Source organism: Balaenoptera musculus, chromosome 5, assembly GCF_009873245.2.
Source record: "Balaenoptera musculus isolate JJ_BM4_2016_0621 chromosome 5, mBalMus1.pri.v3, whole genome shotgun sequence".
Taxonomy (NCBI): Eukaryota; Metazoa; Chordata; class Mammalia; order Artiodactyla; family Balaenopteridae; genus Balaenoptera; species Balaenoptera musculus.
The window spans coordinates 48,520,318-48,535,106 of NC_045789.1; the positions used below are offsets into that span (position 1 = coordinate 48,520,318).

The 14,789-nt window shown below is 41.9% G+C and overlaps 1 protein-coding gene across 2 annotated transcripts in view; it reads left to right on the plus strand.

Moving 5' to 3' along the window:
- PPEF2 (protein phosphatase with EF-hand domain 2) overlaps positions 1-13,649 on the plus strand; it is a 54,387-nt gene extending 40,738 nt beyond the window's left edge. For both annotated transcript variants that reach the window (XM_036852877.1, XM_036852878.1), the window contains 7 exons: positions 2,850-3,233; positions 4,251-4,436; positions 5,564-5,706; positions 8,790-8,896; positions 9,846-10,009; positions 10,756-10,843; positions 13,210-13,649. In XM_036852877.1, coding sequence (XP_036708772.1) covers positions 2,850-3,233; positions 4,251-4,436; positions 5,564-5,706; positions 8,790-8,896; positions 9,846-10,009; positions 10,756-10,843; positions 13,210-13,412 — 1,275 coding nt within the window. In that variant the 3' untranslated portion in view covers positions 13,413-13,649. The remainder of the gene's footprint in view (positions 1-2,849; positions 3,234-4,250; positions 4,437-5,563; positions 5,707-8,789; positions 8,897-9,845; positions 10,010-10,755; positions 10,844-13,209) is intronic.
- Positions 13,650-14,789: the final 1,140 nt, after the last annotated feature.

Sequence of the window (14,789 nt, forward strand, 5' to 3'; positions counted from 1 at the left end):
TCACCAAGAAGTTGAATCCCCAATTGCCAATCCTTAGCAACTTAAGACAGTCAGCCATAGGTGGACACGGACAAAACAAGACCAAAACAAAACCAAAAACCAGAGCCCCGGGCCTTTAACCCAGGTATGGAGGTCCGAATTGCCAAACAATCTAGGCACAGGTGCATTTCTTTAACAAGGTTACTGACCCAAAGACGTCTTCCAACCCCAAATCCCCAAAACTGTCTCCTTGCTGCAGAACTAAGCACTGAAGGTCAGCAGCACCTCACGAGGGAAACCCAGAGGATGGTCCCTGGAAAAAACGGGCAAGGGAGCTGCTTGGACTCACCCACAGGCTCTCAATACTGGCAAGGGGCCAACCAACCACAGCCAAAAGGTCCATCTGGACTTACCTCCTGGCTGGTTTGCCATATTTGTTACCAAACTAGGTTCCTTTTGCCCTAGCATAACAGCCAAAATGCTGAGACACTGAGGTTTACAGCAAAGAGACCGTTTATTGACAAGGCAGCCAAGTGAGGAGAGGGAGAACACATCTCAAATCTGCCTCCCTGAAGGCAAGGTGCTCAGTGTATTTATAGGAGAAAGCAGCAGGGCATCTGAGGTGTGAGGAGTGTGGGGAAAGGTGATTAGAAAAAGGTGCAGTAATCATGGTTCTGGACAGGTGTAACCAGGCTACACAGGCCTCTCCACCTTCAAAAGGGCACTAATAGTACCCTAGTGCATGCCTAGTTGAAGGGTCAGTGGTCCCCTCCAGTCTTAATCAGCTCAGCTCGAACTAGACGCAGCTGATTCCAAGTTCCCGGAAAACAACTCAGGCAAGCATCTTATTTAGGCTGTGTACTGCTTGGAGGACATTCAAGTCTTCTGTAGCAACAATTAAAACAACCTTGATTAGCGAAGGCAGGTTATAGGTGGAATGGATTTAACTAATGATTACCCACAGTTTCAGAAAATCGGAGAAGCAGGGGCTCTGGATTCAGTCCTGGTGCAGTCTTAGTATCTCTGTGCCTCAATTTTCTTACCTGTACTATAAGTAAGGATGCTGTCTCATAGGGAGGTGAGAGCTAATCAATGAATTCATGCAAAACTATGAAGATGGCATCTCATAGGGGTGTGAGGCCTCATCAATGAATTCCTATAAAGGGCCAAGGATAGCACCTATTTGGGAAAGGCTCAATACATATTAAAACTATTATTCCCCTTAAGAATAAAAGTTAGGGGTGCCTCTTTTTTTTTAATAAATTTATTTATTTTTGGCTGCGTTGGGTCTTCATTGCTGTGCGGGGACTTTCTCTAGTTGCGGTGAGCGGGGGCTACTCTTCGTTGTGGTGCACGGTCTTCTCATTGTCGTGGCTTCTCTTGTTGCAGAGCACGGGCTCTAGGCACGCAGGCTCAGTAGTTGTGGCTCACGGGCTCTAGAGCACAGGCTCAGTAGTTGTGGCGCACGGGCTTAGTTGCTCTGCAGCATGTGGGATCTTCCCAGGCCAGGGATTGAACCCGTGTCCCCTGCATTGGCAGGTGGATTCTTAACCACTGTGCCACCAGGGAAGTCCTAAGGATGCCTCCTGAAGCAGATAATATCCTTATAAAGTTACCTGAGGATTGTAAGGGCAGGACTGATGGACTGGCCCTCGGCTGTGAGTTGGCAAGAAGACAGATGAGGAGAGAAGGAGGTGGTTATGAGTCCACTCACATTTTGTGGACTTTCACTCTCTACGCCCAGGGCTGGAACTGCCTAGGAAGTAATTAGCGCTTGTCCAATGTTAGAGAAGAACCTCTGTTCTGTTCTCTTCCATCTGGATCCCTCTTCAAACATCAGTCAGTTACCGCCGAGCCACTCTGAGTGTCTTTGTTCCCGCCCACAGTCAGTCCACACCAGGACATGGCTTTCTTGTACATCAGCCCTTAGACCTATTTGCAGAAAGTTCTTGCTCTTTGATTACACACTTGCACAGAATTCCCCCTGTGAACCAGACCTTTATCTTGATGTCCTTGTGGAACACTGTGGCCCTCAGTTTTCACGGTGGCACTCAGGCACCCCGGGAATGGCTGCGCTCTCCCTTTGGCTGGATGACCCAGCTCTGCTCTGTGGCCTGAGCCCTCTCTTTCTCATGATCAGAATTCTTCCTGCTTGTGTCCTCTACATTGGTGGCTTGGTCCCAGTACCATAATGACTCTGAGGCAGTGAGAGGGACCACACTCAGTCCCTTTGGCAAGAAGAGTATCTTCCCGATTAGGTCCAGGCTGAAAAGAGGTCCTCCCTTCCCCTCCCCTGTCCTTCCTCAGCAGACAAGATAGCACTTCCTGTAAACTGCCAGTAAGTGCTGTCTCTCCCACAGTAAGCATCAAGTTATTCCCATTCCAACATTTCTCAGCCGTAGGCTGCATTTCTTCTCCTTTGTTTTTGCGTCTGTGGAACAACAGGAAAGTCAATAAGGACTCTCCTTCCTGAGAGGTACCCTTTCCCATCCTTGTCTAAAAATCACTAGGTTCCTAGAAACAATGACCTAGGTTAGCATTTTCCAATTATCTGTGGTGGAGGACCAGTTTTCATAAATTTCTAATTTGTTACAGATCAATACTTTTGTAAAATCCAATAAATGTGAATGACTAGAAAAGTGAAATACAAACAAAACATATAAGCCCACTGATCACGTGCTTGAATGACAGCAATATCAAATTGCTATAAAAGCTTCTAAAGGCTTACTCCTAGTTCTCTGCTGACCTTGTCACTGCCGGGACCATCTGTGGAGCCCAATGCGGGGAGCACTGCCTTGATGCCAAAGTGCTGCTCAAAAAGGACCAACCGTCTCATTGAAGCATCTGTTATCTTTTCTGGACATTTTTAGATTGTTTCCACCATGAGGTGCAAAACGAGAAAGGAGCATAAGAAACAGGCGGAGAAGGGAAAAGCCAACCAGACGAGCTCTGCCGGGAGACCCTCCCCGTGGTTCCTCCCCGAAAGCCACTCTCTCCCCACCTCGCCTCTCCGCCCCAGCAGCCAGAAGGCCCACAGAGCCGGGCGCTCCTCCAGCGTCCCCTGCAGGGTCCCCCTGGACCCCAACGAGCTCTCCCATTGGGTGCGGCACTCCGTGGACCTGGAGCTGGAGAGGTGTCGGCAGCAAGCGGGCTTCCCGGTGATCAAGGAGAAGGAGGAGCCCTTGCCCTTGGCATCCGAAGCGGACTCGGAAGCTGAGGGGCGGCCGGAGCCCACTCAGGAGGCGTGGAGGCAGGTGGGTGTGGCCGGCGCTACTCCCTGCACTTTGGCTGCCTTCGGGAAGGAGGGAGGATTTCAGAAAAACCGAACAAATCTCCTCCTTCCATGTAAATTCAGAGTGGTTTTTTTTTTCGCCCCTCTTTCTCTCCCTCCCTGGAGTTAGAACACCCCAGAAGGATATTGGTATTTGCCTAATAACTCATACTTTGGAGTTTTATAAAGGATGGGAAGATGTAGCAGGTGGGCTCTATTGTCTGCGTAAACTAGGTTTAGTGACCTAGCATCACTGGGCTAAGAAGGTAAGCCACAGTTTATTGGATGCTATTTTATATATATCTGACATCTATCAGTTGGCTGCTGTGGCTCAAGGCCAGAAGGGCTACATCGGCCGCTTCTGTCTTCTGTTTTCAGGCAACTAAAGGCTTTTCCAAAATCTTCAGAACTGCATCCCATGGCCACCCCTAGGTGCAAGGGAGAGTGCGAAAGCAAGTATTTAGCCAGGCACATTGCCATGCCGAATACCCCAGGAAGAGTTCTGTTAGCTAGGAAGGAGGAGAACGGAAATTGAGTAGGCACGCACAGTGCTTGCCAAAATAGATGACTCTGGCGGCCAAATGGGGGGCCACTTCCCCAGGCCAAGACTTTGGCAGGGAGACCTGTAATCCAGGTGGGAGATTCTGCTGCCGGTGATCTTGTGTAGTAGTGCTAATAGGACTACCTGAACTCATTGGTGTTCAACCATTTTTGACCTACGAAAAATGGCAGCTTCTTATGCCTCATTCAGTAAAGAAAAGGAGAGAATTCAGAATTACTTAAGAGGTAAAATTAGCAGAACTTGCTGATGGATTGGATGGAGGGTGGTGAGAAAGAGGAGGAATCGCAGGTGACTCTGAGGTTACAAACCTCCAAGAGAGAGACGGTGAGTCTGGGTTACACTCTCCCTGAGTTATCGATCTGGACCTCAACATCGACTTAGAACTGAAACTTTAAAATGCAAGTCTCTCCTTTTGCAAAATACGCCTTTTCTCTCTAGGTGGTGGATATACTGTGGAGTGACCCCATGGCTCAGGCGGGCTGCAAGGCCAACACCGTTCGAGGAGGTGGCTGTTATTTTGGGCCTAATGTGACAGAACGGTTGCTACAGAAATACAATCTGCAATTCCTGATCCGCTCGCACGAGTGCAAACCCGAGGGCTATGAATTCTGCCACGGCCGCAAGGTGGGCAGGCCTCTGCCATCGCGCAAGGGTGGTCCGGTCCATATCGCCCTTCCAGGGCATGGATGAGCTAAGGCTCTCAGCTCCTCACTGTCGGCTGTGCCTTGTAGCTGCTATCCATTTGCCATCCACTTGCCCAAAGTAACTAGGTCCTTTACAGTCATTTATCCTTGACTTTTGTAGCCTCTTTAAAACTCAAAATCTGATTGAGGCCACCACTTACCAATACCCTGAGAGGAAAGTGAGGGGCAGACATGGTCCCATTTCATGGATGGAAATATGGCCCAGTGTTTTCCCAGCCACATCTCTATTCTTTGTCACATTGCTTACTGTCACAGGTCTCAAACTACACTGTAGGGTAACAGGATCTCTGCACTGAGCCCCAGGCAGGCATTCAGGATTGTTTGTCTCCTCAGGAGCATAATTAACATCCTGTCTAAATCTTTGGGCATCTCCAAATCCTACAATGTTTGCTTAGCCTAATGCCCAGAAATACCAACTCTACAGGAGAATTACAGGTTTCCATGCTGAGGAAAAAAGTTTGACATCAACTAATGTCAGAAACGTTTAACAGGAGTGTTAAACAGTTGTATAAGTTTCTTTACTGCAGGACTTCTGAGAGCCTTTAATTTCCTATATTCATTGTAAATCTCCAAGAAGAGATACAGTGTCTAGCATTTCCCATTGTCTTGACAGTGGAAATCTTTTTCACAGAACATCTCAGGAGGCCCAACACTCCAAAGGAGACTCTGCTCTGAGGCTTCACACCACCTTTAATAACTGATCTGCCTGCTAGTTGTAATGGCCATCCCAGTTAATCAGACCTAGCTTGCCTCTGAGTCGAACCAAATGAAGTGTTTTCTATGACCCCTGCTATTTTTGATTGGGATAAAAATGTGAAGAAAACATGTTGTGGATGTCCTATCAGAGTTCAAGTTTTTATTACTTGAGTCATAACTCCTGCCCTATTAGCATTAATGATAAAAAAAAATCCAAAATGAAACAAAAAAAAATAGACGAGATCAAGAAGAAACAGCCACCCCTGAAATTGGGTTGGGCCCTGTAGGGTTGAGGGTGAAGAGTTCTTCAGTGAACCTGAATGCCCGTCTCTTTCCTGCTTTTTCATTTAGGTGTTAACCATCTTTTCTGCCTCCAACTACTACGAAGTTGGCAGTAACAGAGGAGCCTATGTCAAACTAGGGCCGGCCTTGACCCCGCACATTGTGCAGTTTCAAGCTAACAAGGCAACCCACACGCTTACCATGAGGCAAAGGCAAGACTTTTCAATGAATGATTTTCAGAAAGACAGAATTATAGTGTTCGTGGAAACTTTGAAGTGCAAATGTCATTACATTTATCCAAATTCTAAGTCAGAGTTCAAAATTTAGCTGTGTCAGCAGTAGGACCTAGAATAGACATTAAAACAGGGCCTCTTCTTTCTCCTCCATACACTCTAAAATCTCCACCTACCCATCATTAATGGAAGGGACAAATTTGCTTCCTGCAGAAATTATTCTCCGTGGGTATGTCTTGGGTGAAGTCCATATACCAGGCCACTAAATCTTTCCAGGGTCATTCTTCCCTTTTCTTTCATCCTTAAAGCGTTTGTGTTACCTAGTCAACCACAGACAAAGGTTCTTTCACTATCTGGGGATTTAGCAGATGGATTTCAGTGCACACATTTGTTAACAATGCTCCTTTCTTCCTGGGAAGAGAGCATATAATATTACTTAAATGGTTTCTGTTGAGATGAGTCTGAGTTCTAATCTTAGTTGAGAGCTTACTATACAGTAAGTGTTATTGTAAAGAATTTATATATTGTTTCACAATGAGCTTATGAAATACACAGCATTACTAATTTCAGTTTTATAGATGAGATCATTAAGGAACAGAGGTTAAATCAGTGGCCATTGGTCACACAGCTAGTAAGTGGTGAAAGTAAGCCTTGACCCAGACAGTCTTATTTCAGAACCCACGTACTTAACAACTCTACAGTGCTGTTGCCCACTGAGAAGCTGGCCCCAGAGTATATAAGCTGCTGAAAGATACAGTTGCAGTGCTGCTGAACAAGCTTAATTATCAGCCAAACTAAATTAGAAATCAAAACAAAGTCAGCATAGGGACTTCCCTGGCAGCACAGTGGTTAAGAATCCGCCTGCCAATGCAGGGGACACGGGTTCAATCCCTGGTCTGGGAAGATCCCACATGCCACGGAGCAACTAAGCCCATGCGCCACAACTACTTAGCCCACGCACCACAACTACTGAAGCCTACGCGCCTAGAGCCCGTGCTCCGCAACAACAGAAGCCACCGCAATGAGAAGCCCGCGCACGGCAACGAAGAGCGGCCCCCACTCGCTGCAACTAGAGAAAGTCCACGCGCAGCAACGAAGACCCAACACAGCCAAAAATAAATAAAATTTTTAAAAAAGTGAAATAATGTAATTTTTTTAAAAAGTCAGCATAAATCTAGTGGGAAAAGAATACAGGAATATTTAATATCTGCCTTGTGTGAGTGCTATAAAAGTGCATTATTTTAAATCACTCTTGAGTTATTAAATACTCAATAGTTACTCAGCACTCAAGTTTTACACAATCAGAGCCAGCATCACTCAAACAGAAGTATTATGTGAAAATCTAAGCTCACCAAATGATAGTGAAACCTACTATGCTACAGAATCATCTCTGGAGCTTTATAAAAAATCGTTTATTGGAGCCTCATCCCACCCCTCCCAAATTAGAATCTCCAGGGGTGGGCCCCAGGCACCTGGAATACCATGATTCCATGTGATTTAGATGTTCCCACCGCAAAAGGATTCACTGTGGGGAACCCTATAAATAACGTGTTTTAATACCGTAATTAAAGAACACTCACCTTTTAAAAATATTCACTGATTGCATTAAAGCAAGTACAACATCCCCTAATTTATGCAGAAGTCACTTGTCTAACAATTCCAACTATTTGGACCACAATGGAGAACTAAGAAGTAAAGAGGAAAATGTCTCTGACAACCATAATGGATGTCTCAGTGTCCATCAACTCAAGATCATGTGTTTTTCCTAGAGGAACCCTCATTCAGAATCCATTTATTTTTGGTTTAAACCCACGTCTCATGATAATAGTTTAGCCAGCCTGGAGTCCACTTGTTAAGATTGATTTCTGGCCCTTCCCTTTATTAGCTATGGGACCTTGGGCTAGTTACTTACACTGTAATAGGCATAATAGTTGTACCTACCTCAGTGGGTGTTGGAGGATTAATCAGATGATCCACGCAGAGCTCAATATGCGCTGCTTGACGTAGGGACAGAGAGCCTTGCGCATCCAGGCAGGTCTCAAGGCCATTGCTATACTCCATCCCTGCATGATAACCATCACTGAGCACAGTTTACCAGAAATAGTTTAAATGCTTTTCAAACCAGTGGTTCTTGAACTTTTAGGGGGTCCCATACTTCTTTTAGCCTCTGATAAAAAGAACTCACCAGAAAAAGCACATACGCTCACACACCCATGAAATCTGAGATGAATTTTAGGCAGCTCATACTTTTCTGAGGGTTTATGGAGACCATTATGCTAAGTACCTTAAATTTCAAGGAAGACTTTCATCAAACATGATTAAAATGGGGTTTTTTGGTTTGTATTTTGGCCTTTTTTTACTTTTAGCACTTGAAAAGATAGGTTATCTGGTCATCATTTATAGAATGGCTGCTTCCTCAATGGCATAGGACAAAGTATATATTTACCTTTTATCTCTTTTTATATTCTTGTTTATTCAACTACAGATATTTATTGAACACATTTTAGGCCAAGTACCATGCCCAGCATTACTCTGTTGACCCAATAAGCATAAGAAAACTAACTTAGTGATATTTTGTTATTCATAAATCCTGCCTTGTGACTGTTTAATGTAATAATAAATTACAAGGAAAGCATATGATTATGATAACAGATACCATTTGATGAGTGCTTTCTATGTGCCGGGCTTTCTTCTAAGTGCTTTACATGAATTTACTTATTTAATCTTCACAATAATCCTATGAGTTAGGTACCATTTTTGTCACTATTTTGTAGATGGCGAAAATGAGGTACAGTATAATTTGATAACTTTACCACAAAGGTGGTGTTTCTCTAGAACTTCTGCTCTAACCACTGTCCTACACTGGGAAGGACAGAAGCATTCCGCAGACAGATCCTATTTGTGCACAGCAGGGCAAAGCAGGAGAGCATTGGGGAGAAAAAAGAGACGAGCTCTTTGAAGGTTGAGACATTAAGAAAGAGAGAGGAGAAATTTAGTAAAAATCCAAGACTATTTATTCTATACTAATGTTTTAAAATGTTCCTTTTCATCTCCTGTCCCAGGATTAGCAGAGTTGGGGAGTCGGCTCTGAGAGCCCTACGTGAAAAGTTATTTGCCCATTCCTCAGATCTTCTTGTTGAATTTAAGAAGCGTGATAAAGATAAAACTGGTAAGACTGATCAAGTAAAATATTCATAGAGGAGGGCAGCTGGCCAAAAAACCCTCTGTTTCAGAGGGTAATTAGCAAATAAATATTTGTTTAAATGACCAGAAGACCTTTTTGAATACATCCTCCCTTATTCAACTTAACATCCTAGTTATCTTTCCTAAATTCATAAATTCTAAGCTTTTAGCAGAACGTGAACTTAGCTAAATATAAACAAAGCTGGTGAAAAGAAATGGAGTCAAGGGAAGGGTGACAAGGCCAGAACTAAGCAAAAAGAAACAGGGGGACAGGTTACCAGAGTGGGTCCAAGACTAACAAAAGATCAGTGATTTGGTTTCTCACTGTTAAGTGTGTGCTTGTCTGTTCCTTGTTCTATTATCCAAGCTAGAAATTTTGTCTTTTCTCAACTCAATGGAATGTCTAATGGACATTGACTACATGTAACCCTATTAAAAAATAGCAGTAGCAGTCATAAAATCATAGCACTATCTTTTCGTACACATAGAAATAACCACCGCTATGTATACATGTGTGTGTGTCTGTGTATATGTACTGTGTGTGTGTGTGTGTGTGTATATATATATATATATATATATATATAGTGTTTTATGATATTATTTACAAGAGTCTTGTGTGACTTCCAGTAGTATTGCCAAATAGGTTTGGCAAATAAAAACAGAATGCCTAATTACATTTGAATTATAGACAGCAAATAGTTTTCAAATATAAGTATGTCCCATGCAATATTTGGGACATACTTATAGTCTGTCTGGAAATCAGATCTACTGGGCATCCTGTATTTTATCTGGCAACCCTACTTTCCAGCCAACTCTACCATAACCAACAAAAATAGTGACAGTACCCATTATTCCTATTATCTACAGATAGTAAGAAGAATGTCAGGATAAAAGATTTGTAGGTGATGAGTCAACAAGTTAGCTCTTTCCTATAGGTCTAATCACCCTGAGTGACTGGGCAGCCGCCGTGGAGTCTGTGTTGCATCTAGGACTGCCCTGGCGGATGCTGAGGCCACAGCTGGTGAGCAGCTTGACAGATAACAAGCTGGAGTACAAGTCCTGGCTGAAAAACTTGGCCAAAGAACAATTCAGCCATGAGGTAAGGGTGTGAAAATGGTGGATGAAGGCGTACTGTGGACCGTGAAGCCCCTTATGGAGAACTTTGAATCATAAACAACCAAATATTGAGAACCCCAAAGGGAAGATGAATGGAAACATCTATTTGTTGAGTTTCTATGTGTCAGACTTTGTGTTAAGTGACCTACACATATTGCCTCAGTTTATCCTCAAAACCACCTCCAAGAGGTAGGTATAATCAGCACCAACATATCCAAGAGAACACTGGTCACAAGGGTTAGATAACCTGCCTAGGATAATAGAGTTTCTAAGTTATAGAACTAGAACTCAAACCCAGGTCTGACTGATTTCCTTGACACGATGCTGCTTCCCCTATTTAAAAAGGTGTTTGTTCAGTAAATGCTTATGTGTAATGTTAATGTATGTGAGGCCTTGGGCTACGTACTTTTTTTAAAAAAAGCTTTATTGCAATATAATTCATATATCATGCAGTTCACCCATTTAAAGTGTAGAGTTCAATGGTTTTTAGTATATTTGCAGATATGTGCAACCATCACCATGGTCAGTTTTAGAACATTTTCATCATGGGCTAGGTACTTCTTAAACCATCAGATTATTTAGTAGGCTGAAGGGGGCTGGAGTGAAGGGATCATAAAACATCATCAGGTTCTTTCAAGAGTCTTATTGTCAGGGTTGCTTGTGTGTTAATTATCTATTAGGAGAAGCCTAAACATAAAAGATAGAAGGAAAATGAGTTTTTTCTTGCAGAATATACAATCAAGTTTGCTGGAAGCACTGTATCGAAACCGATCCAACCTGGAGACCATTTTTAGGATCATAGACAGTGATCATTCAGGTAAAGGCACTCATTATCCTGCCACTTCTGACACAGCAAGTATTTTACCTCCCACCTTTTAGTCTCCTCCCTGATGATTTACCTTTCTACTCAAGCACTTTCGGAGCAAAATTAGTGGCAGTGCTTATAAATGGGCAGAAACTAGGATAGTATTTGAGCCACATGAGCCATCCCTACGCAAGAGGGGTTGGGCAGAGAAGAATGAAGACAAACTGAATGAGAACTTATTATAGGAAGAATTATAATAGTTGTGATATCCCTTATCCCTTCTATCAAAGTAGCCACAAAGGAGTGAAGAGTGTCTAGAACAGAAAGGCTTTTGCAATCTTACTCCCAAAGTATTATTTTTCAAATTTTTAAATTTTTAAATAATTATAGATTCACAAGGAGTTGCAAAAAAATGTCCAGGGAGGGCCTGTATACCCTCACCCTGTTTCCTCATTGTTCCAAAGGCCTTTTCAAATATTATTACTTTTTTTGAGAGATAATTCACATACCATATAATTTACCCATTTAAAACGTGCAGTTCCGTGCTTTTTTAGTATATCCACAAGCTTGTGTAACTTTTATCGCTATCTAATTTTGGAACGTTTTCGTCCCCCTAAAAAGAAACCTATACCGATTAGCAGTCACTCCCCATCCCCTGTTCCTTCTCCTGGCAACCATTAATCTGCTTTCTGTCTCTATGAATTTGCCTATTATGGACATTTCATATAAACAGACGTGTATGATACATGGCCTTTGGTGTCTGGCTTCTTTCATTTAGCATGTTTTCAAGGTTCACCCATGTTGTAGCATGTATCAGTTTATTTCTTTTTATAGCTGGATAATATTCCATTGTATGGATATATCACAGTTTGTTTATCCATTCATCAGTAGATAGACATTTGGATTGTTTCCACTTTTTGGCTGTTATGAATAATGTTGTTATGAACATTCATATACAACTTTGTGTGTGAACATATGTTTTCAGTTCTCTTGGATGTATTCCCAGGAGTGCAATTGCTGGACCATATGGTAAAACGATGTTTCACTTTTTGGGGAACTGTCAAACTGTTTTTTCACAGTGGCTATACCATTTTACACTCCTACTGACATTGTAAGAGGGTTCCAATTTCTCCACATTCTCACCAACACTTGTTATCTTCCATTAAAAATATTTTTTTTATAGCCATCCTACTGGGTGTGAAATATCTCATTATGGTTTTGATTTGAATTTCCTTAATAACTAATGATATTGAGCATCTTTTCACGTGCTTATTGGAAATTTATATATCTCCTTTGGATAAATGTCTATTCAAATCCTTTGCCCATTTTTTAATTGGGTTTTCTTTTTATTGTTGAGTTGAAGAGTTCTTTGTATATTCTGGATATTAGGCCATTATCAGATATATGATTTGCAAATATTTTCTCTGATTTTATGGGTTATCTCTTCACTTTTTTGGTAGTGTTTTCTGACGCACAAAAGTTTTTAATTAAAAAAAGTCCAATTTATTTTTTCTTTTGTTTTTTGTGTTTTTGGTGTCATATCTAAGAAAACTAGTAACTGAAGGTCATAAGGATTTACACCTATGTATTCATCCAAGAGTTTTACAGTTTTAGCTCTTACAGTTGGGTCTTTGATCCATTTTGAGTTAATTTTTGTTTGCAGTGCAAGGTAGGGGTCTAGCTTCATTTTTTGCATGTGGATATCCAGTTGTCCCCTACTATCTGTTGAAAAAATTATCCTTCACCTGTTGAATGGTCTTGGAACCCTTGTAAAAAGTCAACTGAGGGAACTCCCTGGTGGTCCAATGGTTAGAACTCCATGCTTTCACTGAGGAGGGCATGGGTTTGATCCCTGGCTGGGGAACTAAGGTCCCACAAGCAATGCAGTGCAGCCCCCCAAAAAAATAAAAAGTCAACTGACCATAGATGTATAGGTCCAAAGCCTTTTTACAAGCAGATTAAATTAGCATATGTTTAGGATGATTTAATGCAGGGTTTCTCAGCAGTGGCATTACTTACATCTTGGCTTGAGTAATTCTTTGTTTTGGTGCCCATCCTGTACATTTTAGGGTGTTTAGTAACATCCCTGGCCTTTACCTACTAGATGCAGTAACACCCTACCCCCACCTGAGTCATGACAATCAAAAATGTCTCAAAACATTTCTAAATGTCCCTATAAGGAGAGGAACACTATTGCTTCCTGCTCAGAACCACTGATTAAGTGGTTCAGTGCTATCCTCTTGTGAGTTTAAAGTGGATACTAGGCCTTGGGTGTCTTTGTTTAACAGTAGGGAGCAGGTGTCCTTGCAAGAATGTCAGAGGAAATGAGCACTGAAAACTAGACTGACTCACTAAAGTGACTTGCTTTCTCTGGTAAGGGTTCATTTCACTGGACGAGTTCAGGCAGACTTGGAAGCTGTTCAGCTCTCATATGAACATTGATGTCACAGACGACTGCATCTGTGACCTTGCCCGGAGCATTGACTTCAACAAGGATGGCCACATTGACATCAATGAGTTCCTGGAGGCCTTCCGCCTTGTGGAGCAATCCTGCTCAAAGGGATATGCATCAGATTGCTGACAAGCCACAAACACTAATAACAGTGACTGCAGCAGCCCAGATATACACTAAGGCCAGTCTGGTCCCCATCATCCAAGGTGCCTCGTAAGCAATGCTGAGCTCATTGTGGGAATATCTCCCTTATTCTCCATAGCTTTGTGGAACTTTATGCTGAGAATTTGCCTACCAGTATGCATCAGAATCACCTGTGTATTCAGGTGAATTCTACCAAACATATGAAGAAGAACTTTTACCAATCCTTCTCAAAGTCTTCCAAAAGATTGAAGAGGAGGGAACACTCCCAAATACATTCTATGAAGCCACCATCATCCTGATACCAAAACCAGACAAAGATACCACCAAAAAAGAAAATTACAGGCCAATATCTTTGATGAATATAGATGCAAAAAATTCTCCAAAAAAATTATCAAACTGAATCCAGCAACACATAAAAAAGATCACACACCACGACCAAGTGGGATTCATCCCAAGTTCACAAGGTTGGTTCCACATATGCAAATCAATGTGATACACCACATCAACAAAAGAAAAGACAAAAACCACATAATCATCTCAATACATACAGAAGAAACATCTGACAAAATTCAACATTCATTCATGATAAAAACTCTTACCAAAATGGGTATAGAAGGAACATATCTCAACATAATAAAAGCTTTATGACAAACCCACAGCCAATATAATACTCAACGGTGAAAAGCTGAAAGACCTACCGCGAAAATCTGGAATGAGACAAGGATGCCCACTCTCAACACTTCTATTAAACATAGTATTGGAAGTCATATCCAAAGCAATCAGAAAAGAAATAAAAGGTATCCAAATTGGATGGGAAGAGGTAAAATTGTCATTATATGCAGATGACATGATACCATATATAGAAAATCCTAAAGACTCCACACAAAAACTACTGGAACTGATCAATGAATTCAGCAAGGTAGCAGGATACAAGAGTAACATACAGAAATTGGTTGCATTTCTTTACACCAGCAATGAAATATCAGAAAGGGAATGTAAAAAAACAATACGTTTTAAAATCACACCAAAAAAAATAAAATACTTAGGAATAAACCCGACCAAGGAGGTGAAAGACTGATATGCTGAGAACTATAAAACATTCATAAAGGAAATTAAAGATGATTCAAACAAATGAAAGATATCCCATGCTCTTGGCCTGGAAGAATTAATATTGTTAAAATGGCCATACTACCCAAAACAATCTACAGATTTAATGTGATCCCTATCAAATTACCCATGACGTTTTTCACAGAACTAAAACAAATAATCATAAAATTTATATGGAACCATAAAGACCCAGAATTGCCAAAGCAATCCTAAGCAAAAAGAACAAAGGAGGAGGCTTCCCTGGTGGTGCAGTGG